The sequence below is a fragment of the Rhinatrema bivittatum genome, chromosome 2 (assembly GCF_901001135.1).
Source record: "Rhinatrema bivittatum chromosome 2, aRhiBiv1.1, whole genome shotgun sequence".
NCBI classification, from domain to species: Eukaryota; Metazoa; Chordata; class Amphibia; order Gymnophiona; family Rhinatrematidae; genus Rhinatrema; species Rhinatrema bivittatum.
The window spans coordinates 410,784,680-410,799,038 of NC_042616.1; the positions used below are offsets into that span (position 1 = coordinate 410,784,680).

Below are 14,359 nucleotides of genomic sequence, written 5' to 3' on the forward strand. Positions count from 1 at the left end.
AAACTAATAAAGTGGAGCGCTCAAATACCTCAACTCCTGAGCTTTCTAAAAAGTCAGATACATTTTCAGGAATAAGGGAAACTGGTTGAGGATTCTGAGCATTTGCCCCATGATTAGCAGGAAGAAAAAACACTATTAATTAAAGGAATCTTGCCAGAATCAAAAATCAATATCTCCTTGAAGTATATTTAAGAGTAGTAGTTGGTATCTCTCCCAATACTCTGGTGAAATTTAGGAATCTTAGGTTTAAATATCTGGTTTTATTTTCCAGGAGTTCCACTTGCCGAGACAAGATGTTAAGATCCTCAGCAGCCAATGCATTAAAGGTCTGCAGACCTTTGCTAAGTCTTGACCAGCTTTTCTTGGACATCACCAATTTGGGAGTCAATATTGTTCTTGGAAACTTCAAACTTTGTGGCTAGAAGGACAGTTTTTTTGTTGGAATCTTTTAAGGGTCTACCCAGGCCCACAATTAAGTCCCAGATGTCATCCAAAGTAACAACTGCTGGCTTGATGTCCAAGGGAGAGAACTCACTGGTAGAAACCTGTGAAGTCAGCCCTGTACTGCCCAACACCACTGGCTCAAAGGAGGGCAAAGGCATTCCCAGAGCCGATGCCAGAGAAGAAGACAATCGGGCTACAAAGCTCTCTCCATCATACTTGCCGAGCAAGGAGTTGAAAATAGTTGCTCTGGTGACATTCCACCAACAGCTTCCTCCAGAGGAATCGCTACCAAACTGTCATTGGCATACATCTCTGATAAAAATGGAGTGGAGGATCCCTCCACATGAGGGAGTCTTTTGTCTTCGGGACTGAACGATACCTCCCCTAGAAAGTCTGGCCCTCCCTAATTCAGAGAGAAACACAACCTGCGTCACGCCGCCATCTATACTTCCAAGTCAGGCAATTATTTTGATATTTCTAATTCTTCCATGCTTTCTTTTCTCCCAAAAGAACGCTTTGAGTGCATTAAATCTCTTTCTATTGTTTACATTTTAGACCTTGTAAAATTTAGACAGCAATAATTTCTAATACAATCCTTGTTTTCTTGTAACCTTTGATTGTATTACACACAGTTTCCTACAGTGACATTTTAGAAAGGATTCAAATCTCAATTTCCAATCCATACGACTTCAGTTTTATTGATTATAAGACTGTAGTCCTTGCATAATGGAAAGATACAAAGAACTCAGTTTTGAGCCACTGAAAGAAAAATACATTTAACTAGGGAGATAAAAGAGAGAAATCCTTCTGGTGAGAAAAACAAAAGGATTGCTGGAGAACCATCATATGGGGGGAAAGCAATGTTTGGCAGTGGTCACTGAGATTGTGATCCAACAAGTAATTTGTACCCATGTACATGCAAGTCAGTTTTCAAAGAAAAATGTCCCAGGAATTTTAAAGCTGAAATCCTCACGCATACCTAACCGTGCCCACCCTGATCCCACCTTTATCCTAAACTCACCTATATTCTCCACATAGGAGATGGGGAAGTTTCAAAGTGGTTATTTCCATGGTTTTTCACACCCATTTACTCTCAGAAACCTCATGGAAAATTTACCTTTTGATGAATAGATACTGGGCAAGTACATAATGCCTAAAAGGTTATTTTTAAATAGCGCTGGTTTACTTTTCCATACAATCCCCAATTACTGTCTAGTTCAGTCTGCCCACAGGTGGATCTGGGAGAGGAATTTGAAAAAACAGGAGTGGACCAAAACTTCATTATTCCATAAATGTGGCTTGGCTTTAGTATTATATAAAAGAATAAAACAGACCTGTGATATTCTTTTTAACTTCCTTCTAGCTTTTCTTTGAACACGTCCCCTTTCCTTCCCCAAAACATTATTCCTCATGTGAACAAACACAACAAGGAGTTGAAATAGCACAAGAACTTTCCTCATATAAGAAATCATAAAGAAAAACTGAATATAAAATAAAATTACTTCAATTACCTCAAAAAGTAATTCTCGTATTTTAAGGGGCTATGAACATCATGGTCATGAAATCCTTTGTCAGTTAGGTTTGTTAGAATTTTGTTTCCCAATTAAATGCTCCCTTGTGTTCAGCTCTGGCCTGAGCAGGATAATGTAGCACTTGGGGATGAATATACAGCCCAGCAGTCCAGCACTAGAAGCCAAGATGGCAAAGATCTCCACTGCCACCATGTATTTGCCTTTGGTGCTCAGGTATGCTGGGATGTAGGAGATCCAAACACTGCAGAACACCAGCATGCTGAAAGTGATAAACCGGGCCTCATTGAAACTGTCAGGCAAATTCCTTGCTAGAAAAGCCACAATGAAACTTAAGAGAGCCAAGAAACCCATGTACCCTATCACACCATAAAATGCAATGGTGGACCCCTCGTTACACTGAAGTATCATCTTCCCAGGTTCAGATTGTGTGTCATAGTCTGGGAATGGAGGAGAGATGAGCAGCCATGCAGTGCATATCACAACTTCACCCAAGGAGCAAAGAAGGACTAGAGAGCTGGAGACTCTTCTCCCTACCCACTTCCTTAACTTGCTGCTGGGCTTGGTGGCATTGAAAGCAATGACTACCGTGATGGTTTTTCCTAGCACAGAAGAAACTGCAGTTGTAAAAATGATCCCAAAAGCAACTTGTCGGAGCAGACAGGTAACTCTTTCAGGACGGCCAATGAATAACAAAGAGCAGAGAAAGGACAGCATGAGGGAGAGAAGGAGGACATAGCTAAGATCCCGGTTATTGGCTTTCACCACAGGTGTGTCCTGGTATTTAAGAAAGATTGCTAGCACCAGGGCAGTTATGATGGAGAAGAGAATAGCAATGGAAGCCAAAGCTGCAGCCAACAGATCCCCGTAGGACAGGAAGTCTATGACTCTTGGGAGGCAATCATCCTTCTTCTCACTGGGCCATTGATCTTCAGGGCACTTCATACAATTCTCTGCATCTATAGAAAAGAACATATCTAAACTCTTATTTCCATACACAGCTTTATTCCAAAAGTTCAGGCTTTTTAAGAAAAAGGAAATACAAGATAAGATTTTCAATATTATGTATATATATGTAAGTTTCATTTTCATTTATAAAAATGTTAAATTCTGCCATTTAAATGTTATCCATGCAGCTGTACAATTTAAAAAAACATTCATAATTAGTCAAATAAGCACAAAGTGAACAATGCAAGCACAAACAAATAAAATAATAAAATCAGCAGCAAATCACCTTAGCTGAACAGAATGGTAACACCAAGCAAATCAATAGCCTACAATGTCAAAGAGAGAATGCTGCAAAACTAATGATGTTAATTTAAGTTATTTAAAGCTTGACTGAAATACCAAGTCTTCAATGCTTTCCTAAATTTTAAATTGTTAGATTCTGCATTGATATCAGGTGAAAGAGAATTCCATAGTGTAGGAGCTTGATAACTGAAAGAAGACTCTCAACCATAGCAACCTAAAACTTAACTAGGAACTGTCACTGAATAACTTTAAGATGAAGGCAGCAGTCCAGCAGCAAGAGGAAGGCTTCCCAGTCTTCTCCATTGACTTTCACATGTCTGAATTTTTACCCGCCAGTGAGAAATTGTACGTGTTCAGCCGATGCAAAGAAGTCCTGTCTGTCAGAAAATGAGTCCGATCTCTGGAGGATAGAGAGGAAGACCTAGAGCAGATGAGGCAGACAGAGAGGCACATAGATGAGACATTTAGGGACATCGTAGCCAAGTCCCAACTCCCTTTTGGAAGCCCTGGTGCTGCCTTGGAGGAGAAAGGTCTCATGTTAGGAGAGCATCAAACTGGTGCAGCAGGAAATGAAAGCAATGACTACCGTGATGGTTTTTCCTAGCACAGAAGAAACTGCAGTTGTAAAAATGATCCCAAAAGCAACTTGTCGGAGCAGACAGGTAACTCTTTCAGGATGGCCAATGAATAACAAAGAGCAGAGAAAGGACAGCATGAGGGAGAGAAGGAGGACATAGCTAAGATCCTTGTTATTGGCTTTCAATGGAAGCAAAGAGGAAGTAGAAGAGAGGTGAAGGGACCCAATTTTCTGCAAGTTCACTGGATGGCTGGCGCCATCTTTAAAAATGGCACCGGCCATCCAGTGCTCCTACCATGTGACAGGGGCCGGCCAATGGCACGGATACCCTGTCACATGGTAAGGGCAAAGGGCCATCGGCGCCATTTTTATTAGTGGCAACCAACGGCCCGAGAACAGGAGATCGCTCTCGGGACCACCAGGTAATTTTAAAATGTTTTGGGGGGATCGGGAGGGTGGGGGAAGCTAAGGAGGCGGTTTAAAGGGTCGGGTGGGGGGGGTTTATCGGTACATCGGCCCCATTTTATGAGTGGCAGCCGACGGCCTGAGAATAGGAGATCGCTCTCGGGACCACCACTGGACCACCAGGTAATTTTAAAATGTTTTGGGGGGATCGGGAGGGTGGTGGAAGCTAAGGGGGTGTTTTTAAAGGGTTGGGTGGGGTGTTTTTTTATCGGGCCATCGGCGCCATTTTTATGAGTGGCAGCCGACGGCCCTAGAGCGGGCGATCGGTCCTGGGGCTTCCACTGGACCACCAGGTACATGTAAAACATTTTGGGGGGTTTGGGAGGGTGGGGGAAGGTAAGGGATTAGTTTTAAAGGGTCGGGGTGGGTTTAGGGGTTGTTTTGGTGTGCCGGTTTTCCCACCCTCCCCCCAAATATCTCCCTTTAGTGGACACTAACCCGATTAACGATTTTTTCACGATAAATCAGGAGAATTTCTATTGTATCGCACTCTTTAAAGATTTTTGACGATTTAAAAAATATCGGACGATATTTTAAATCGTCAAAAAACGATTCACATCCCTAGTAAATGATGACATAGACTTAACTGGCATCTCAGAGACATGGTGGAAAGAGGATAGCCAATGGAATAGTGCTCTCCCAGGGTACAAATTATATAACAATGATAGTGAGGAGTATCTTGGTGGGCGGGGTGCTCTTTATGTCCAGGATGGCATAGAGTCCGACTAAATGCACAATCGAATATTTATGGGTAGAAATCCTTGGCGAAGAATAGTGATTGAAGTATACTTCCATCCACCTGGCCAAGATGGTGAGACAGACAGTGAAATGCTAAGAGAAATTAGGGAAGCAAACCAAATTGGTATTGCAGTAATAATGAGAGATTTCAATTAACCCAATATTGACTGGGTAAGTGAAACATCAGGCCATGCTAAAGAGATAAAGTTCCTGGATGGAATAAATGACAGTTTTATGGAGCATTTGGTTCAGGAACTGATGAGAGAGAGAGAAATTTTAGATCTAATTCTCAGTGGAGCAAAGGATTTGGTGAGAGAGGTAAAGGTGGTAGGGCCACTTGGCAATAGTGGTCATAATATGATTAAATTTGAATTAATGACTGGAAGGGGGACAGTAAGTAATCCATGGCTGGAGCACTAAGCTTTCAAAAGGGAAGCTTTAAAATGAGAAAAATTGATTTAAAAAAAAAAATTGAAAAGTGCAGCTACAAAGTTAAAAAGGGTGTAACAGCTGTGGACATTGTTAAAAAAATTACTATCCTAGAAGCACAGTCCATATGTATTCCTTGCATTAAGAAAGATGGAAGGAAGGTGAAACGATTGCCAGCATGGCTAAAAAGTGAGATAAAAGAGGCTATTTTAGCCAGAAGATCTTCATTCAAAAATTGGAAGAAGGATCCATCAGAAGAAAATAGGGTTAAGCATATGCATTGGCAAATTAAATGTAAGACGTTGATAAGAGAGGCTAAGAGAGAATTTGAAAAGAAATTGGCTATAGAGGCTAAAGCTCACATTAAAAACTTTTAAAAATATATCCAAAGCAGAAAGCCTGTGAGGGAGTCAAGGGGTTAAAGGGACACTTAGGGAAGATAACGCCATCGCAGAAAGATTAAATCGTTTCATTGCTTCTGTGGTTACTGAAGAGGATGTTGTAGAGATACCCATTCCAGAGACAGTTTTCAAGGGTAATGATTTAGATGAAATAAACCAAATCACAGTGAACCTGGAAAATGTGGTAGGCTAGATTGACAAACTGAAGAGTAGTAAATCACCTGAAGCACATGGCATACACCCCAGGGTTCTGAAAGAATTAACAAATGAATTTTCAGATCTATTTTTATTAATTTGTAACCTATCATTAAAATCATCCATTGTACCTGAAGATTGGATTGCCAATGTAACCCCAATATTTAAAAAGGGCTCCAGGGGTGATCCAGAAAACTATAGACCGGTGAGCCTGATTTCAGTGCCAGGAAAAATCATGGAAACTGTTATAAAGAATAAAATCACAAAACATTTAGATAGGCATGGTTTAATAGGACACAGTCAGCATTGATTTACCCAAGAGAAATCTTACCTCACAAATCTCCTACATATTTTTGAATGGATGAATAATTATGTGGACAAAGGTAAACCAGTAGATGTGATGTGTTTGGATTTTCAGAAGGCATTCGACAAAGTCCCTCATGAGAGGCTTCCAAGAAAACTAAAAGGTCATGGGATAGGAGGCGATATCCTTTTGTGGGTTGCAAGATGGTTGAAAGACAGGAACAGAGAATAGGATTAAATGGTCTGTTTTCCCAGTGGAAAAAGGTAAACTGTGGAGTGCCTCAGGGATCTGTACTTGGACCGGTGCTTTTTAATATTTTTATAAATGATCTGGAAAGGGATATGATGAGTGAGGTGATCAAATTTGCAGATGACAATAATTATTGTTATGCAGGTGGATCCTTAGGCTAAGAGGGAGTTGTCGCCACTTGTGGGGAGGAGCCCCACAGATCCCCACTGTCAGTAGGTGAGGCTGCAGACTAACAGAGACGCCGCTGGATCTTTACCACTATCAGCCAGCGTTCCCCTCAGATTATGCCCTCGGGTACCGGGGCCAGCTGGACTTACGTGAGGCCTCCGCAAAGATGGAAGTCAAGAAGCAAAACAGGTAGCGCAGTTCGTAGTCCGTGTCCAGGGAAAGGTCATGGCAGGCGGTGTAACTTGTAATCGGTGTCCAGGCAAAGGTCGAGGCAGGTGGCATAACTCGTAATCGGTGTCCAGTCCAAAGTCAGAACCAAAGGCAAGCAGAAGGAACTAGGAGGGCAGGAAGGAGGAAGGAACTCAGGTACCCATGAACAACAGGAAGATCGCAGGAAGTGAGGAGACCTGTTGTCAAAGCAAAGGCTGGAAGCATGATCCAGCCTTATATACTGTCCCAGGGTTGATGTCATCAGGGAGGGCCAGCAGTATTTCCTTTCCACGGGTCCTTTAAGAAACTGAGGAAGGCAAGTGCACGCACCTTGAGAGTGGCTCCTCGCAGGAGGAGCTGGGTGGCATCCAAGACGTTGGACGAGGAGAATTGTCGGCATCCATGGGATTCACACTGGGGAGGTGAGCCGCGACTGAGAGAAGCAGTGGTGTCGGGTAAGGGAAGCCGACCATGGCAGTCCGATACCAGCAAGCGCAACAATTTTGCAGAGTAGTTAAATCTCAAGCAGATTGTGATAAATTGCAGGAGGACCTTGCGAGATTGGAAGATTGGTCTTCCAAACTGCAGATGAAATTTAATATGGACAAATGCAAAGTGATGCATATAGGGAAAAATAACCCTTCTATAGTTACACAATGTTAGGTTCTATCTTAGGATTTTATCTTAGGATTCTATCTTAGGATTTACTTAATAATATTATGAATTATTAAGAAGGGAATGGCAAATAAAAAGATAGATGTCATAATGTCTCTGTATCGCTCCATAGTGAGACTGAATCTTAAATGCTGTGTGCAGTTCTGGTCACCGCATCTAAAAAAAAATAAGTTGCACTGGAGAAAGTGCAGAGAAGGGCAACCAAAATGATCAATGGTATGGAACGGCTGTCCTATGAGATAAGGCTAAGGAAGTTAGGGCTGTTCAGTTTGGAGAAGAGACAACTGAGGGGAGATATGATAGAAGTCTACAAAATCATGAAAGGATTTGAAAAAGTTAATGTAAATCGGTTATTTACTCTCTCAGATAATAGGAGGACTAGGGGGCACTCCATGAAGTTAGCACATTTAAAACAAATATAAGGAAATTCTTTTTCACTCAGCGCATAGTTAAGCTCTGGAATTCATTGCCAAAGGATATGGTTACAGCAATTAGTTCACTGAGTTTAAAAAAGGTTTCGGTAAGTTCCTAAGGAAAAATCCATAAACTGCTATTAATTTATAAGCAATAGTAGCTTGCGATTTATTTAATGTTTGGGTACTTGCTAGGTACTTGTGACTTGGATTGTCCATTCTTGGAAACAAGATACTTGGCTTGATGGACCCTTGATCTGACCCAGAATGGTAATTCTAATGTTCTTATATTCTAGTGAAGAACAAAAGAATAATTGACAGAGGTAGAACATAGAGACAGCCCATGTGAGAAGAACGAAACGTCTTGGGGGATCAAACATTTTGAAAGGTGCAATGCAGAGCCAGAGTGTTAGAGACAAAACTTTAAATGTGTATGGTAAGTGACTGGTAGCCAGTGTAATTTTTGTAAAATGGGAGAAATGTGATCATATTTTCTAAGACCATAAATTATTCTTGCAGCAATATTCTGGAGTAACTGTAATTATTTCAATTGAGTATTTGGAATTCCAAGCAGTAAAGAGTTGCAATAGTGTAATTTAGAAATGAAAGAACTGTTGGTTAATAAGTTCTGATTACTAGGGTCCAATAGTGGGATAAAAGAAAGATTTCTGGACTATGAATGAGATATGACCATAGAGAATCGTGCATCGAGCTGAACTTTTAAAGCAAATACGTTTAAGAGGGATCGTAACATTGGGATAGATGATCTAGTACTAAACCAGAGTGCTTTCAATATTGCAGGGTTAACTTTTAGGTTGTGGCTTAGTAGCCAAGAAGCCACACGGTCAAGTAAATAATTCAAAGCAGTTAAGTCAGGGCATGCTTAGAGGTTAAGTTTAAAAGGTGCATGCGCGTACCCATTCATGTGCTTATGTGGGAGCATACAAATTTATTATAGTATTTTATAAAATGTGCATATGATGCCTGTGCAATTTATAAAATATGTGTATTTTATAACCTGGAACATACTTGTGAATGTAGGCTGCGCATGTATTTCTACAATCTATTAAAACCATGTATATCAATGCAGTGAGCATGCATACTTTACCCCCGAATTTTAAATGTATACATATATATAGTTTGAGAATGAAAATAAACGAAGATTTACTAGCATGTCATGTTTTACATGGCTTATTTTAAAAGATACATGCATGGGTGAAATTACCACTTTAACCAATTAGCCCACCAGTTTGCCCAGTTCTCCTGCAGTTCATCAAAACCCTCCTGTTTCTTAAGGCTAAACATTCCCCAGATCACCCAGACATCTCACCCAGCCATTAGTAAACAATAAATGTGCTCATTATAACTTACACTTGATAATTAGCAGGTGGAAACTTACACGAGTGAGTGTGCAAATATTTGCATGTACATGTATTTGAAAATATCAACACAATGCAATTCGACTAGTCTATTGGTATGTCCTTCAAATATTTCTTCTTACGTATAGCCACACTTTACTTACTTATTTCATATAAATATGTATTTATGTATTTTTGTTATTTTTTATTTTTGTTTTATATTATTTATGTAGGACCCACACTTAAGGAGTTTGTATATCAATCAAGCCCAAATTAATACTAGGTCCCTTTACTTTATTATTACTATTTCATCATTTTTTTCTAAAAATTATTTCAAAATTGTCTCTCAATTTGCTTATAAGAAATAAGTAAGTAAAGCATGGCTATACGTAAGAAGAAATATTTGAAGGCCCCACCCTGGAATACCTCTTTCCCACCCCCTTTTTATATGCATATATTTGCACATGAAAGTGGATATATGCATGTATATTGAACATTTTTAAAGTACCGATTGCTTGCATAGAGGATACTTTTGCACGTATATGCTTAAATTTACGCGCGTACCAGTTTGTAATTTTGCATTTTAGCGTTCATGAAAGCTGTGACCTTGATGTTATCAGTGTGGAAAGATGGTTGGAAGCCACAATTTTGGATGACGGTTGCTAGCAGAGATAGAAATAGGTTGAAAAAAGATGAGAAAGAATGGAATCCTGTGGGACAGCAGAAGGCAAAAAGATTGAGTCTGACACCTGATGATTCCATTGTGCTAGGAATGAGCGCCCTGATAGACAGGAGGTGAACTAAGTCAGGAAAACTGAAATAAACTATATTCTTCATTGTATTTATTTATGTAAATAAGGTATATCCTGCTCTATCCACTGTACTAGGTGGGTTACAATACAAATGTACACAATCAAAGCATTTAGAGTCTGTTAATCAATGTCCCTGTTTATCTATTTACGCTGTCATTGCATGTCATACCCTGGTTTCAGAGGAGTTATGCTTTAATTAATTTCCTATATACTACCCTTTGCAAGCTGTAGTCTGATTAATTTTGAGATGTTACAAAAACCTTAAGGAAACAAGAGAAATTTATGAATAATTAGTGATTAAAATTAACATGGAAGCACTATACTTGTAACTATAATGAGGATCTGCATGGATGTATCTGGTATATTTTGTGTTTGCTATTGAGTTTGTATTACATCTGTAGAATGTGCATGTGTGTATCTGTTTGTATTGAGTGTAGATATTTCAGATTTACCTGCTTTGTTGGAAAATTCTCCTTCAGGGCAAGGGATGCAGTCAAAGCAGCAGATCGGCTTCTGTCTCTGAAGAACTTTCCTGAATCCAGGAACACAACTCTCAGAGCAGACAGAGCGGGGGGTCTGAGGAGAGACAAAAACAAGAAATCCAGTCATATTCCATGCTTAGCACTTGATTCTCTTTCTGAGGGACTCTGGGCCTGATTTATTGGGGCTTTTCTCCCATTTTGAATCTGTGGGAAAATTTCTTAGTAAATGAGGCTCACTATTCTTTCTGCTCCAAGAACTTTTGGGGATTGATTTTCAAAGCCATTTATGCACAAATTGTGCTCCTATGTGTACAAATGGTTGTTCTAAAAATTACCTGGGCTCAGTACACATAAAAGTACATGTGTGATACAGTTTTAAATGACCTGGGGAAAGGCATAGAGTATAGAGCGTACTTTTCCATTTTAAAAATTGTGCACCCAAGTTCACCTGCACAAGTTGCATCCTCAGTTCTGTGGGTGAGTTTGTACGCGTACCACAGCACATACATGTGAGAATTCAAATGGAACTTCTGTGCATAAGTTCAGATAAAGAATTTGGGATAAAATCTGTGCCTAGAAGGAACCTCACTCTGCACTGTTATAAAATTACCCTACCAGAGGAGCAAGTCATATGTAGATTCAGGTTCAACAAGGAAACCATGCAATAACTATGCCAGCATTTAGAGAGGGATCTGGCACTTACCACCCAAAGGGGCCATGCCTTGCCTGAACACATCACCACTGGTACCTTTCAAACATCTCTTTGGCCCAAGGTTGGAATCAGCCAGTTGGCCATCTCTATGTGTATAGATCAGGTCTTAGCTGCCTTGCTGAGGAGAACACACCAATATATATATAATCTTCCCCTGAAGAATGCACCAAGAACATAAAATTATGCATGACTAGGAAGGATACATTACCGGGAGCTGGCTTCTAGGTAGGAATGCACTTATCACTACCACCATACTGTTGCAGTTGGGTGCTGCAGGCAGGATAGTGGACCCTTGGGCTGGACTACCCAGGGTGACCGGGTAGGCCGGGAGGCGGAGCCACAGGCTGGTGGTGTTCACCCGGGAACCAGGAGCCCCCCAGGAGGAGCCTGTAGGGTCCTGGAACCTTGGGACTTGGGATATCAGCTCAGAGTCAATGGCAGATAAGCCTGGGCAGGGAGTGTAGTAAGAAAAGTCCAAAGAGTGAAGGATAGTCTCTAGGCCGGCAGTGCAGGTCGAGGGCCAGCTGATGACAGGACAGCGGGCGGCAGCGATACCTGTAGTAAGCCGGACCGTGAGGCAGGGTTCGTAGAATACTGAAGCGGGAATAGGCTGAAGGCAGAGGCAGAATCGATAGTAGACTGTGAACTGGAGCAGGCTGTAGCCTGGAATGGAGTCTGTAGCTGGCTGTGGATTGAGGCAGGCTGTAGACTGGAACGGAGTCTGTAGCTGGCTGTGAACCGGAGCCGGCTGTAGACTGGAATGGAGTCTGTAGCTGGCTGTGAACTGAAGCAGGCTGTAGCGGAATCAGGAACGGACCAAAGTCGGAGGCAGGCGGCAGGCTGAAGCGGTCAGGAACGGACCAAGGTCGGAGGCAGGCGGCAGGCTGAAGCGAAGTCAAAGGCAGTCCAAAGGTCAGTCAGGAACGAGGAACAGACGAAGCGCAACTCAGAACTACTAGGCAGTAGTGAACCTCGTTGCAAGGCAAAGAGAAGGCGTCCGGACGCCGGTTATATCAGGCTTCGGGCATGGTGTAATTAGCTCAGGCGGGGCCAGACTTCCGGGAACTGTGCGTACATAGTGTGCGTCCTCACGCGCGCGCGAGGCAGCGGGGAGATGGGCAAGCAATGGCGGCCGCCACGAGGAACCAGCAGAGCAGTAGGCGTCCCAGGCATGCGGAACGCGGTGTTTCCAGCAGCAGAGGTGAGCCCTATTCAGAGCTAAAGAGGGGGAAGCGGTGGAGACCGCAACACATACATCTTGCCTCTTCTTATTGTCTCCCTCCCGCTATGACTTTCTCCAGTCAACTGTCCTGCTTACTAGGGATGTGAATCGTTTTTTGACGATTTAAAATATCGTCCGATATATTTTAAATCGTCAAAAATCGTTAGGGCCACGATACAATACCAATTCCCCCGATTTATCGTCAAAAAATCGTAAATCGGGGGAAGGGGGAGGGCAGGAAAACCGGCACACTAAAACCCCCTAAAACCCCCCCCTGACCCTTTAAATTAAATCCCCCACCCTCCCGAACCCCCCCCCCCCAATGCTTTAAATTACCTGGGGATCCAGCGGTGGTCCGGAACAGCAGCAGTCCGGAACGGCCCCCTCAATTGAATCTTGTTGTCTTCAGCCGGCGCCATTTTGCAAAATGGCCGCCGCAAAATGGCGGCGGCCATAGACCAAAACGATTCGACGCAGGAGGTTGTTCCGGACCCCCGCTGGACTTTTGGCAAGTCTTGTGGGGGTCAGGAGGCCCCCCCAAGCTGGCCAAAAGTTCCTGGGGGTCCAGCGGGGTTCCGGGAGCGATTTCCTGCCGCAAATCGTTTTCCGTACGGAAAATGGCGCCGGCAGGAGATCGACTGCAGGAGGTCGTTCAGCGGGGGTTCCACCCCCGCTGAACGACCTCCTGCAGTCGATGGGGTGGGGGATTTAATTTAAAGGGTCGGGGTGGGTTTTAGGGGGTTTTAGTGTGCCGGCTCACGATTTTAACGATATTCACGATAGTTTACACACCCAAACGGCAACAATACGATTCCCTCCCCCTCCCAGCCGAAATCGATCGTTAAGACGATCGAGGACACGATTCACATCTCTACTGCTTACTGCCAAACTGTACGCTATGTTTAATTCAGCTCTTCTCTGTCTTCTCTCCTATAGGTGACAGAGGATATCCACTCAAATCCTGTCTCCTCATCCCTACGGCTTGTCCACAGACCAATAGGTGTATCAGCAGACTAGGGTCATCATTAAGTGATCCTTTGGCCTACTCAAAACCCACCTAAAGTCTATGAAATCTTCTAGCCTGCTATACACTACATAACCTGTCCCAAACCAGATGCCTGCCTCCTCCAGAGGAACTGTAAGAAAATAATAATAATGAAGAAGAGGAGGAGTCAATAACAGGCTATACAGGAAAGGAACACTCCTATACAAAGAAATTTAATGTGGATAATTGCAAGGTGATGCATATAGGGAAAAATAACCCATGCTATAGTTACACAATGAGGTTCCATATTAGGAGCTACCTCCCAAGAAAGAGATCTAGGCATCATAGTGGATAACTCATTGAAATCGACACTTCAGTGTGCTGCGGCCGTCAAAAAAGCAAACAGAATGTTGGGAATTATTAGAAAGGGAATGGTGAATAAAACAGAAAAGGTCATAATGCCTCTGTATCGCTCCATGGTGAGACCGCACCTTGAATACTGTGTACAATTCTGGTCGCCGCATCTCAAAAAAGATATAATTGCGATGGAGAAGGTACAGAGAAGGGCAACCAAAATGATAAGGGGAATGGAACAGCTACCTATCAGGAAAGACTAAAGAGGTTAGGACTTTTTAGCTTGGAGAAGAGACGGCTGAGAGGGGATATGATAGAGCTGTTTAAAATAATGACAGGTCTAGAACAGGTAGATGTGAATCGGTTATTTACTCTTTCAGATAATA

The 14,359-nt window shown here is 42.3% G+C and overlaps 1 protein-coding gene across 1 annotated transcript in view; it reads right to left on the bottom strand.

Moving 5' to 3' along the window:
• Positions 1-2,015: 2,015 nt before the first annotated feature.
• The window catches only part of LOC115083310 (vomeronasal type-2 receptor 26-like), a 101,878-nt gene continuing 89,534 nt past the window's right edge, over positions 2,016-14,359 (bottom strand). The window contains exons 6-7 of the mRNA XM_029587114.1: positions 10,671-10,794; positions 2,016-2,932 (exon numbers count right to left, since the gene is read on the bottom strand). Of these exons, the coding sequence (XP_029442974.1) occupies positions 2,016-2,932; positions 10,671-10,794 (1,041 nt within the window). The remainder of the gene's footprint in view (positions 2,933-10,670; positions 10,795-14,359) is intronic.